General features: G+C 53.4%; 2 gene segments (V, D, J or C); both read left to right on the top strand.

The window, feature by feature from the left end:
* The first annotated feature begins 2,284 nt into the window (after positions 1 to 2,284).
* On the top strand, positions 2,285 to 2,805 carry LOC123810862. The segment is given in 2 exon segments: positions 2,285 to 2,330; positions 2,453 to 2,805. Coding segments are annotated over 2 exon segments (399 nt in total).
* Positions 2,806 to 11,521: 8,716 nt separating this feature from the next.
* On the top strand, positions 11,522 to 12,865 carry LOC123811007. The segment is given in 2 exon segments: positions 11,522 to 11,628; positions 11,736 to 12,865. Coding segments are annotated over 2 exon segments (594 nt in total).
* Positions 12,866 to 13,115: the final 250 nt, after the last annotated feature.

Here is a 13,115-nt window from a genome sequence, read left to right as displayed (position 1 = left end):
GGTTCAGCCTCTATTCTGGTGCTCACCCGCATGAACGGGTTACAGAATTCGAGGAAGAGCCAGTGACTGGGAGATGGGACTTGGATGTCCTGGACGCTAGTAGAATAGCCTTGCTGTCACCACCTCTCCCGTCCCCCACCTGTCCTTTCCTCCCTCTAGGATGCAGCTTACAGCAGAGCCCCATCTCCCAAGTGGTGAATCTTCTATTCTGAAGGCCCTTCTCTAGAAGCAAAAGGGTCCTTCCTCCTGAGCTACTCCTCTTCAATGAGCAAGGCCCATCTTGCCATCTGCTTGGGGTCTGAGTATTATCTACAAAATGCTCACTCTACTGCAGCCCCTGCCTCACTGAAGCAACAAAATTACATCCTCCAGGGCCAACACCCATCATGGAACCTGCACATGGTCCCTGCTCAGCTGCCCAGATAAAGGGCCTCCGGGACCATAGGCTCTGTCTCCCTGTGCACCTCCAACATGAAATCACCTGCCCAGAAGCACCAAGGCCAAACCGCATTGCATTCTTGCTCAGGGCTCTTTCATAAATGATGACTTAGTTTGCAGGTGGGTGGGTGTTCATTCCCTTATTTAGATCACCTGTTCTATTTTGAGGGCAGTTTCTGTCCAAATGTTGTCTCAGTTGTTGCCATGGCCATCTTTAGAGCTGCCAGTCTTGCGTGGGTAGCTCTTTCTCTAAAAGTATAATCTGCAAAATCACCTCTTGAAGTTTGGCATTGAGAAGCACAGCCGGGACTCAGTGGTGTGATGGGTGAAATGGAGCTTTGTTTCCCCCGGTATCACACCTGCGAGGTGGATGCAGTAAGGGGCAGGGAGCGCTTCCAGTCCCAGCCTTCTAGTCAGGAAGCTCCTGCTCCTGCTGTAGGTCCATATGAAGCAGACAGACCTGCCACCCTGCCCCCAGCCCAGACCCCATATTTCCTCTCTGGCCTCTGCCAGTGACTTTTCTGTCACTTCTGCCCCAGTCCCTGAGTGCTGGAAGCCCTTTCTGGATTCTGAGGGTCTAAAGAAGTCCCAGACGATGCTTCAAGCCAGGTCACCCCTCAGGGGTAGCATCGCCTGCTCGCAGCAGAGAGCCCTCCAGGAGAAGGTGTGCAGGGAGCAGGAAGCTGCCCGAGGTCGGCAGAGGCCCAGAGGTGAGTGACTTAGCGAGCACGAGGGTCCAGGCCTCAGAGCAGCCTGGGAGCTGGTCCTGGCCAGTCTCCCACCATCTTCCCAGATAAACTTCGTTCTCTTCTTACTTCTCCTCTTTCAACATTCCTTAAAGAGATTATTGTTTTCAGCCTGGAAGTGATCAAACACAGAGCGAATATAATCTAAACACAAAACAGATATGATCACGAATATAATCGTATACATTCTGATGGCTGATAGGACACCTCCCATTCTTCAGCAGTGGGTGTGGGTTTTGCAACATTACTCTACAGAAAACACACGTACTGAGGAGGCATCACAGGGTGTGTTCAACGGGGCGGCTCCTCCACACACAGAGCAGTGGGGAGCCTTGGGGCCCCTCAGAGCCCCGGGAAACTATGTAAGTCCGTGTGGACTCAGGGCCAGGCAGCCCCCAGGTTCCTGCAGATACTGAGGTCATGGTTCAGCCAGTGACATTCCTGGGTCCAAAGGAGACACAGGTTCCTGTTGCATCACCAGCTTAGGAAGAGGGTGGGGTTAGCACGGCTGAGATCTCAGGAGGAGGGCAGGTCATCTGTCCTCACCCCAAAGTCAGGAGCACTCCCTGCAGGCTGGAAGGACAGGGACGTGGGATGCTAGGATGGAGGCTGGCCCTCCCTAGGAAGAGGGACATTCCTGGATGCAGAACAAAAAAGAACCTCAAGGGTTTGTCCAGAATTTTCTTAGGATGGCAGTACAAAGGAAGTAAAATAGGAGAGTCTTATTGAAGGGAGTTGATGTGAGATGATGACAGCAGATGCTTCATTGAAAAGTTATGCAGTTTCGGTAATTTCAAATTTGCCCACAGTGTTTTCCTTAACTCAGTATCCCTACCTATGATGATATTACTTGACCTGTTATCAGAGACACCCACATTTGCCAAGTCTTCCACCCAGGGCTCTCCCAAAGGGTGAAACCAAACTCCATCCCCGCCTGTCTGGGGTGTAAGCTGAGCCCCAGCACCAGGGCTCAGGGAGGGGCTGGACAGCCCCTGGATGGACACACATTTGCATGGACGGCCCCTCCCCTGGCAGAGGGTGGGGAGAAAAGGAGGCCTGGGCAGCCCAGCCCCACTGTGGGCTCAGGGGCTGTGTGCACCATGGCCTGGACCCCTCTCCTCCTTGTGCTCCTCTCTCACTGCACAGGTAGGGACAGGCCTTGGGGACAAGGGTTGAGTTCCCAAGTTTATTCCCTTCTTGCGCCATCTTCTGAGAAACGTTCCCTGCTCCCAGCCCCATCACTGACAAGTAAGTATCTGTTTCTGCAGGTTCCCTCTCCCAGCCTGAGCTGACTCAGCCGCCCTCCTTCTCTGCATCTCCTGGAGCCACAGCCAGACTCACCTGCACCCTCAGCAGTGGCTCCAGTGTTGGCAGCTATAGGATATACTGGTACCAGCAGAAGCCAGGGAGCTCTCCCCGGTATCTGCTGAGCTACCACACAGACTCAATCAAGCACCAGGGCTCCGGGGTCCCCAGCCGCTTCTCTGGATCCAAAGACGCCTCTGCCAACGCAGGGCTCCTGACCATCTCTGGGCTGCAGCCTGAGGATGAGGCTGACTATTACTGTGCTACAGCTCATGGCAGTGGGAGCAGCAGCAGTTACTCACAATGGCTCAGATGATGAGGAAGTGAGACAAAAACCCCTGGGCCGGAAGACCTTTTGTCTGAGCAGCTTGTATTGAGATATTTGCATGTAGGTGCCTGCAGGGGGCGCTCCTTCGTTGGTCCTGTTCTTGAACAGGAATGAATGAGTCAGTCCGGGAGCACAGGCCGGTCCAGGGTCCGACAGTGGTGAGGTGATGGAGCCCCGCTGTCCATGCCCACAGGGTCGGAGTGAGGTAACAAATGAACACAGTGTGTGCAACTACACACGGTGATGAAGACAGAAGTGTTTCCCCAGCTGCTGTGGTGCAGGTGGCTGTAGTGTGGTCCCAAGAATCAAAGAGTTCGGGATTGTTTTCCCCGCAGGGCACATGCCTGGGTTGTGGGTTGGGTCCCTGGCCGGGGCAAGTGGGGGAGGCAACCTGCCCATGTTTGCAACTCACATCGATGTTTCTCTTTCTCTATCGCTCCCTTCCTTTCTCTTTAAACCCAATAAGCATGACTTTAGGCGAGAATGAAAAAAGGACAAAAGAAGAAAGACAGTCATGTTTAGCCCACATATCTTACACCTTAAAGTGACAATATTGTGTTGCTAATGACACGTCCACAGTGATATGTCCACACTGACTCGGGTCATAGACACGGTTCCCTCTGTCTCCGGAGCAGCCCACAAGGTGAAGGGACGCGGGTCCTGCAGACGCGCACTGACCGGGCCCCGCACACCGCCCCTCCCCTCCTCTGCTCCACTGCTGCTTCCGCACCCCCTCCTCTCTCGCCGGGGCTCTCAACGAGAGCCAATCTCTGTAATATGACAATAGAATTACTGTTTTTTTCTTCAAAAGGTGTGTCTATCTGCCTTTGAGTATTTGCACAGAGATACTGTTGGTGTGTTTATTGCTCATCCTGAGACACACCGAGTCCCTGAACAGGGTTGGTCTCCACCTCACAGACACAGGCAGGGGGGCTGCATAGTCAGAACATGCGGACGTTCCTTCCTCCTCCTGAGAACAGTTGTCTCCTGAGCACATCAGAACTAGCTCAGACACACACACGTTTTGTGCACATTAATGAAATCCCAGGCATTGCCATTTATAGAAAAGAGAAGTTATTCTTTTCTGGTCACCCCCAGGGAGGCGCCAGGGACCACAGGGCACTGTGGGGCCAGGTGGTGGTGTCAGGGCAGGAAGAAAGAAGGGGCTGTGTGCACCCCGGACCTGTTCTCCCTGAGACCTGAAGACCCCACAGCTGAGGACGCTGTGCCTGTGGGTGGGAAGTACAAAGATTTCCTGCTCACACAGGACCTGGGCTCCTGTGAGGGGCAATGGTTACCAGAGCTGATCTGCACCATATGCCTCCTTTCCCCTCAGATTCATCCTGGTTCCAGGGAGGCACCCTCCACACACTGGTTTTCTTTAGCACCAGGTGCCAGGTCCTGAAGGGTCTGGGAGAACCTGCCCCAGGGGAGGGTTTGCCTGGAGAACCCCCTCAGGGGTGGAGAGGATGTCAGAGGGACAGGAGGCCCCTTGTCCTCATGCCTGGACCTGAGGGAGAGGCTCCCTGAGGGTGTCCTGCAGGTGCACTCATCTCCAAACACACACCCTGTCCTCTCCCTGAGGGTGTCTTGTTCTGGGCTCCGCAGGTCTCAGGCTTCTCTGTCACTGCAGAAGTCATGGACTCCCTCTGCTGACCCAGCATCTTCAGGGTCAGTGTCTCCAGGATGCAGAATCTTCATCATCAGGAAACAGCAGTGACATGAGTGTCCCTGGGTCCTGTTGTCAGGGCAGCTGGGAAATGCCCTGATCCGCGATCCATGGGCTGCCTGTTTGCTGGTTTGTGACCCGAGTGTGTCGTTGCCCAGCATTACCCAGGGCGTCCTGACTGCCATACAGCTGCCATCCTGAGACCAGGGCCCTCAAGCCAGAAATCAAAGAGATCCTTTCTCATGTGCAGGGACAACTGATGTTCCTGCTGGCTGGGCAAGGCCCCGGGTTTCTCCGTAGCAGTTGTTTGCAGGACGGGTTCTGGGGGGATGGGGCCAACCAGACAGGCGGGAACAGGCTCCACCGCTCCTGAGCTTCGGCCCACACGCCCGCGTGCCAGTGTGTCTCTCTGCCCCTGTCACCCTGTGCTCCGATGGCCCGGCCTGGCCCTTCTCCATGCTGCTTTTGACTCTGCTCATTTCCTCCTATTTTCTATAGAAGTCTTCTTACTCACATCTGTGTCCTGGGCAGCAGCAGTGACAGGCTGATGGACCTGCTTTCGGGTACAAGATGACTGAGAGGTGGAAATTATGTGACACGGATTTTAAGAGACAATCACATAATCATCTTCACAAAAAAAAATTATGGACACTGTAGAATGATGTGAAAAAGGGAGAAAGTCTCAGACATTTATGAATTATAAATTCAAATGAAAGGAAAATTACAAAAATAAAAATGACACTCAATGACTAAAACCCCACTAGATGGGCTGAAGAACAGACTAACAGGTACATTGAATTCCAGGAACTGGGGAGAATAAGAACCAAAAATATTCACAAAGACAGAAGAGCAATCAGCATGGTGATACCTGGACAATAAAATGGGATGATCAAAGATTACAACATATTGGAAACAAATGGGACATTTGCTCTACATCATTCCCACTGTAGCTATTATTTTTTTAGGCTGTCACCAGGGGGCGCTGTGGGTCCACTTGAGGTGAAGAAGGCCTGCAGTCAATTCAGATTTAATGACCGTGAAGACAACAAGCTCAGGGGCTTGAGGTCCATTTTACAGCAGGTGCTTCCTCCCAGGGGACCAACTCAGAGCCCACAGGCAGGCCAGCCGTTGGCTCCCGACCGTAGAGCTGGCCCTGGGTGAGGACACACAAATTTGAGGGTGGGGAAATAAAGAGCTGAGATTTGCATCAAGCATGACCCAGACACAAACCCTCCCTCCAGGGAGCTGAGGGAGATAAAGGAGCCGCCAGAGTGTCCAGTGCCAGCTGTGGGGCCAGAGTGTCCTGGGCACGTTTGCACCATGACAGGGACTCCTCTCCTGCTCCTGCTCCTCCTCACCCTCTGCCCAGGTTCATGGACATTTCAGAGAGCAGCCTTGGAAGGGACCTTGTGCCTTCCTTCCTCATTCCTCATGTGTCTGTTTTCATTTCAGGGTCCAGCGCTCAGATTGTGGTGACCCAGGAGCCATCACTGTTCCTGCCTCCAGGAGGGACAGTCACAAACACCTGTGGCCTTAGCTCTGGGTCAGTTTCTAGGAGTAACTACCCTGGCTGGTACCAGCAGGCCCCAGGCCAGGGTCCCCGCACGCTCATCTATCACACAAACAACCACCCCTCTGGGGTCCCTGAGCGCTTCTCTGGGTCCATCTCTGGGGAGAAAGCCGCCCTCACCATCACGGGGGCCCAGCCTGAGGACGAGGCAGACTATTACTGTGCTGCAGAGCATGACAGTGGGAGCAGCTTCCATCACTCACAGTGGCTCAGATGACGAGGAAGTGAGACAGAAGGCCCTGGGCCCAGAGGTTATGCTCTGAGCCTCACTGAAGCTTCTGTGGGGGCCTCTGCAAGGTGGGCTCCTCTGCAGTCAGAAATGTCCATGGAAGGGGGCGGAGCAGCACACAGTCATGAGTGAGAGCAGCAGGAAGTGAGACAAAACCCTCCTCTCTGCTCTCCAGTCCCGGTGCAGCCGCCCCGGCCGGTGGCTCTGACCGGCTCTAGCTCAGCGCTGACTGTGCGGTCAGATCGTCCTTCTGTGCCTGAGTTTCCTTGGACCAGTAGTTCTGACAATGTCACGTCTTTTCCTTCAGTGCAATGTTTAGAACGGGTCTTGCCCATTTGTTCTCACTGTGTTAACTGTTTCACAGGTAGAAATTCCTTGCTGAGAGAACAGTTTCCCATTGGAGAGATTTGAGGAGGTCAAGTTACATTGATCCAGGCCAAGGCCAGCTCAGGCTGGAGGGGCGACTGATTCTAGTCTGAGTGCTCAAGTCTGAATTGGGTGATGCAAACTGACTCATTCAGCATAAACCGTACCCTGTTGAATATACTAGCAGTGAGCTTTCAGAATGTAAAAATAATAGCAGCACTGCTACCATAGGCTGCAGTCATTCCAAGCGAGGTCCCAGCTGGCCACTGTGAGTCATGGGCCATGTGGATGCTTCACAGAGCACAGGTGGGCCGGCTGGGACCCAGGGATGCTCATGAGACTCCAATGGGCTCCCCAGGCTGCCTGGCACCTTGTCCAGCATCAGGATGTGGGCTGAGGACTGCGGGTCTCCAGGGTCCCTGACAGTGTGTCCTGCAGCCCCACCTCCTCCCCACTGACCCAGGTACCACAGAGAGTCAGGGAGCTCAGGGTGACTCTTCCCCATTGGCAAAGATGGCAGCAAGGGAGATACTTACACTGAGCCACCAATAGCTGGTAAGAAGAATGGACATCACCCAACCTATGGAATGCTAGCAAGACAATAGGATAGGAGAGAAAAGCCCCCCTTCCTACTCCTGTAAGAAATTCGGGCTTGAGCAGGAAGGGGACATGGGCTTTGAGGCAGGAGTCCACCCATCTCCCAGGTCCCAAGGCACCTAAACAAACCTCGGTCTTTTGCACCAGCTCCTGTCTCACCATTTGGCTTTCCTTGGAGCAGGCACCAGAACCGGCTTGTTCGGTGCCAGGACTATTAGTAACAACATACACATGAAATACTTAAGGGTCCATCTGAAAGAAAGGATACTCTGATACAGTGAAAAGAACAAAACATGACAAGAAATTTAAACTTAAGGAAATATCCTAGTTTGTTTTTCCAAATTCTCAGTGTGCCTGAGACAGCAGTTTCTCCTAAATGGAAGGACGTGCGGTTAGTTAACTGCAAGGTCTTCCAGCACATGTGCTGCGGAGGGGCCTGTGGTGTGAGGCTGGTTCCCAGGCCTAGAGCAGGGCTCAGGTCGTCTCCTCCACGTCCTGGATTCCCTCCTCCTCACGGATCACAGCCGACACAGGTGAAGCTCCCTGAGGCTCACGCTCCCTCGGGCTTCCCGCCCCAGCTCCGCCCCCGCCCTGCAGTGGGGTCCCTGCCCTGTGCACACAGGTCCTGCACCTGTCCCTGCTCGTCCAGCCTCCTTCAGGGCCTGGGACCAGGACAGACAGTCAAGAGCTACTGTCCTGGCAGAGGCAGCAGCTGGGATAGAACTGGGTGATTTTGACACATAAAGTTCCTGAAGTCTCATCAACACTCTGAGCCCATTGAACCATCACAACCTCTGGGATGTTGGTTGTCAAGGGAATTAATCTGGGGACAAAGAAGCAGGGCCCCCACATCTCACTCCCTCTTTATTTGTGTCTTCCAGTTCCCGCCTGCAGGCTGTGCTGGCTCATGCACCCACCACATGGGGCCGGGTCTCAGGAACACGGTCACCTGTTGCTGAAGCAGCAGCACCACAGACGTGGACAGTGTGGCTCGGGGACAGCAGCAGCCCTGGAGTGAGTGACCTGGGACATGTGTCTCAGAGCCTTTTGCGATGGAAAGTCTGGCTTCGTGTTTGGCAAGGAACACTTCCCACACGTGCTTTACATCCAGTCCCGAGAAGAGGCTGATGTGTAGGACCTGGTAGAAAATGTTTTCCTCAGTGTGTTCCAGCGTGAGGATTGAAGATACGACGCGCCCCCCTCCCCACCCCCCCACCCCCCCACCCCCCGTGGTCCCACCATCTGTGGTCACTTCCCTTCATGTAACTTCACGTCAGAAGTGACTCGATTGGTCAATCTCTGACTGTCCTTTGACGATCTGAAGACTTTCCCAGTGTCTTTGGTGTTGAGGAGAAAGGAATCCTTTCTGGTTTCACATCCCCAGTCTGTTTACTCTGCCAGGCAGATACTTTACCCAGGGACACAGGTCCCTTCTGGACAAGGAGGGGAGGGGTCAGTGGGAGGCTGATGCCAATGTCCTCAGCTCAGGAGTGAGGAACCTACCAGAATCTGACACAAGGGATCCAAGCAATCTGATATCAGTCTTTATCAGGACCCCACACATGTGAGGGCCTTTCCCCATCAGCACCAACCCCTGAGTGTGGGCTCTTTCTGTCCTCCTGAGGCCACAGGCAGTCCCCTCCCCCCGGCGTCCTGGGCCTGACCCCCTGCTCTGCACACACTGCTCCCCATCAGCACCTGCCCTCAGCCCCCAGACCCCCTGTGAGGGCGGGGCTCCCTGGAGGCCCAGGAACTCAGGGGCAGCTGCTGTGAGCCTCAGGGATCAGCTCAGCTGGGGGAAGGCAGGGCCTGGACGCCTGCGGACCCTGGTCCTCAGTGCTGTGTGCGCCCTGGTCCTCCAGGTGAGCCGGGATTTCAGTGTGCGGCTCATCAGACAGAGCAGCAGAAATCTGTGACTGTTCATGTGGCTAAAGGAGCCCGTTGTCCTCAACAGGTCGTCACTTGAGGCCCTTCGTGAGGCCTGTCCGATTCTGGGATGTTTCTGCAAGTGGAAGAAAAAGGCTCCACAGCAGGTGCTGGGAGTGGAACTTGAGAAGTGAGTGACTGTGAAGCTTTGTCATGAACCAAAGACACACTCAAGTGGGGATCCATCGTGGGGCGAAGGGAGTATATTTGTCTCCAAGCAAAGTTTTTTTGGCTGTTTATTTTAAAACTGCAGCAGCCTTAAGTAGTAGAAAAACACATGTGACATTTTCCATTAATGTTAAGTAGCTGCCACTTGCATTAAATTGCTGGTTCTGTAAAAGGAAATGCGGACGTGGGGACATGAAGAGTTCCTCCTTGTCGTACTAAGGACTCTGTGCCTTCCATCTGGGGGGTGTTGGTCCTAAATCTCCCACAGCAGCTTTGTCGCCCGTGAGTCGTGGGCCCTCGTGCTGGCTGCTGACACACCCACTGTGACAGGTGTGACCGCAGAAGTGTCAAATCAGTAACAGAAGCAAGAAAAATGAAAATATTTGGAGGTGAGGAGTCAATTGAAGTTTAAAATGGTGGAAACTACCATCTGTAGATAGGGGACTGTGAGAGTTTATTAAAAAATACTTTTAAAAGTTTCCAATGTACAATGAATAAAAATGGTGTATAATTCTACAAGTAGTTCAAAGTATATGCTATTCTTTTCCCAATATTAAACAAAATCTTTGACAACGTCTGTAGGAAAATAAACACATTATTCAGCAATCAATAAGAAACAAATTTTAACCTGTTGTGAAATATCTTCTTACACACAAACACAGTAAACCATCAGCACTGAGCAGGAAGGTTATACAAACACTTTTCCTTTTCACGTTATTGCTGATTTCAATGCACGTCCCCTTGAGAGGGCGCTCGGGTGGGTGTCAGCAGAGGTGACAATACAAGTTCCTTGCTGTTACTGGGATCCGTGTGTCGCAAACTCCACTGACAGCAGGCAGGGTCACTGTGCCTTCTCAGGTCTGGGCTCTTCCTCAGATGTGCCCCGTGGTCCCTTCCAGGGCCCTGTGGGTGGTCTGGACTCTCCCAGCTGACTGGCCACCCCCTGGTTGGAACGTCAGCTCCGTTTGCCCTGGAAGGAGCCTCTGACTCGGGCTGCACTGTGTCCAGGCACCAGCGGATCCCACACAGGAGCCCCAAAGAGTCACACTGGTGTCCTGAACCCTCAGGGTCCCTAACTGTTCCTTTGTGTGCAGACCTGGTCACTCATTCTCCTGACACCGCTGGGCTCCTGTAGGTGGATGGAACAGGAGGAAAGGAGGGTGACGATGGCTGTTGAGACTTGCAGGGATCCCGGGCTGAGCCAGGGCACCAGCTCAAGAGGAGAAGGAGATGCAAGCCTTCCATCAGAGCCCCAGCCAGGCCCATAGACCCACCTCAACCCTGGGCCCAACACCAGACTTGGGGGTCTTCCCCACAGTCAGTTGTCCCTCAGGACCCAGAGTTCAGAGGCCCTTCCATGATCCGTGGCCTTTGGTGCAGTCCCACCTTCACACTGGTCTGTCCTGGTGACACCCCAGCCTGGTCACGGCCCCACAGGCCGAAGCTCAGGTGGAAAGTGCTCATGAGCATCGGGAGGCTGCACACGGGGCTGTCGAGGGTGCTTCTGCCCACAGACCCAGGGGGTTTGGGAAGGACTGCTTCGGTCTGGGACGAGGACCTAAGTCACATTGCCTGGTCCCTATCACAGAAACAGTCAAGTCTTTGTCACACGTCAAATAGGCCTGGGGCCAGTCACTGCTCTGGACTTGATACTGGCCTAAGAGTTTGTGTGAGAGACAGAACCTCAGTCCTGACCACTGAACAAGGAAGCTGAGGACAGACACTACCAGAGAATGCTGAGTAGAGCATTAAATTCCTTGAGGTGATGGGGAGGCCATAAGAGGGGACCCCTGGCCTGGACCTAAGGCAGGGTTCAGTGGACAGAGAGCCCTGGGATGCAGGGGTTGTCTCTGATAGGTTCCGGGCACCATGTCACACAATGCTATGCCTGACCTGGACACTAGAGGGCGCTTGGGTGTTGTTATGAGGGACCAGGGGTGTTTTGAGCTGTTACCCACCTCCTGGCACCGCCTAGTGCCCTCATCCTGGGCTAACAGTTGTGACTTCCCCCACCCATGAGCCTCACAGGGCCCCTCCCTGCAAACACCCATGGCCTCCTCAGTCAGAGGCACCTGCTTTGGGCCCACAGAGAAATCATACAGCTGGGGGTGGGGAGTGTCTCATTTGCATGAGTGGGCCCTCCCTCTGTCACAGTATGAAGAGGGGAAGGGAGAGGTTTGGGGGAAGCTCTGCTTCAGCTGTGGGGCCACAGAAGACAGGACTCAGGGATGGTCTCCACCATGGCCTGGTCCCCTCTCCTGCTCAGCCTGCTGGCTCACTGCACAGGTGACTGCATATGGGGACAGGGGATGGACCCTGAGAAAACTCATGCTGTAGTTTCTTCTTTGTCTCTAGACTCATAATCACCATCTCTGTGTGTCTCCTTCTTCCAGGGTCCTGGGCCCAGTCTGTGGTGACTCAGCCACCCTCAGTGTCAGGGAACCCCGGACAGACCGTGACCATCTCCTGCACTGGAAGCAGCTCCAACATCGGGAGTGGTTACAGTGTGCACTGGTACCAGCAGCTCCCAGGAAAGGCCCCCAAACTCTTCATATATGATGATAGCAATCTTGAGTCTGGAGTCCCTGACCGATTCTCTGGCTCCAAGTCTGGCAGCTCAGCCACCCTGACCATCACTGGGCTCCAGGCTGAGGATGAGGCTGATTATCACTGCCAGACCTCTGATGACAATCTCGATGGTCCCACAGTGCTGCAGGCCTGTGGGGAAGTGAGACAAGAACCCCTGTGTCATCTGGGAGCTGGGTCAACCCTGCAGCTGCTGCTGCTCAGGCTCGGCCTGTGCCCTGTGACTTCTGCTCATTCTCTGGCTGCTGACCTGGACCCAGGTTACCCAGGGACACTGGGAGGGAAAGTTGCTTCTCTCCCTTCTGTCTTTAATGTCACCCACAGCAGCACTTTCCCAGACTAAGGGTCCAAACAAAATTGAAAGGCCAACTCCCTCCAGCTGGGGACAGTTGACTTTCAGACTGGTTTGTATTTATTATTTTGTGTAATGAGAACAAAAATGTGACATTGTGTTGGACTCCTGAACCTACCTTGGAGCCTGAGCACTGTGTGTGCTGTGTGTGAAGGATGAGTCAGCTGTCTGCATCTCATCTTATAATGTCCTTCAGTGTAATCAGTGCTGACCTGCAGTTTTGTCTTGTGATTTCAGTACAAAATATGACCACTGACAAGTGTAAAATTATGACAGACGGTGGTTTCCAGAGGTCTGGGATGAAGGGGGTTGCCCACGTGGGTAAAGACAGTGAAATGGATCAACTCCCAGTTGTGAAATGAATGGTCTGGGGACATCGTGGACAGCACGGGGACTGGGGCGGAGATGCTGTGATCGTGGATGTGTGAACCCAGCTAAACCAGCGGATCCAAAACATTCACAGCAGAAGAAATAATAAAGATTGTTACCATGTGTAGTGAAGGGACTTAGGTAGGCTCACTTTGTTGATGAATTTGCAATATTTATCAACATAGAGTGATGATGTTGTGCAGCTGAAACTAATATAAGATTGTATATCAATTATGCCTCAATTAAAAAGTTACAGTAAATAGAATGGAATATTAAAAATACATCGGCATTTCTGTTCACAGCAACACCTGCATGTGAAAGTTTAAAGTGTCTTTATCAACAGTCTCCACAACCTGAGAGCAACCTACAGGCTGTGCGTGGGTGTGCATTACAGCTGTGTGTGGGCTCACCCCAAGCCGGGAGCAGCAGTGGGGTCCTCCAACAAGGGGCTTCCTTTTAAAAGGCG

The sequence above is a fragment of the Phyllostomus hastatus genome, unplaced genomic scaffold (genome assembly GCF_019186645.2).
Source record: "Phyllostomus hastatus isolate PE091 unplaced genomic scaffold, TTU_PhHast_1.1 phas_scaffold_760, whole genome shotgun sequence".
Taxonomy (NCBI): domain Eukaryota; kingdom Metazoa; phylum Chordata; class Mammalia; order Chiroptera; family Phyllostomidae; genus Phyllostomus; species Phyllostomus hastatus.
Note: the sequence above shows the minus strand (reverse complement) of the source record. Positions and strands in the feature narration are given on the sequence as shown.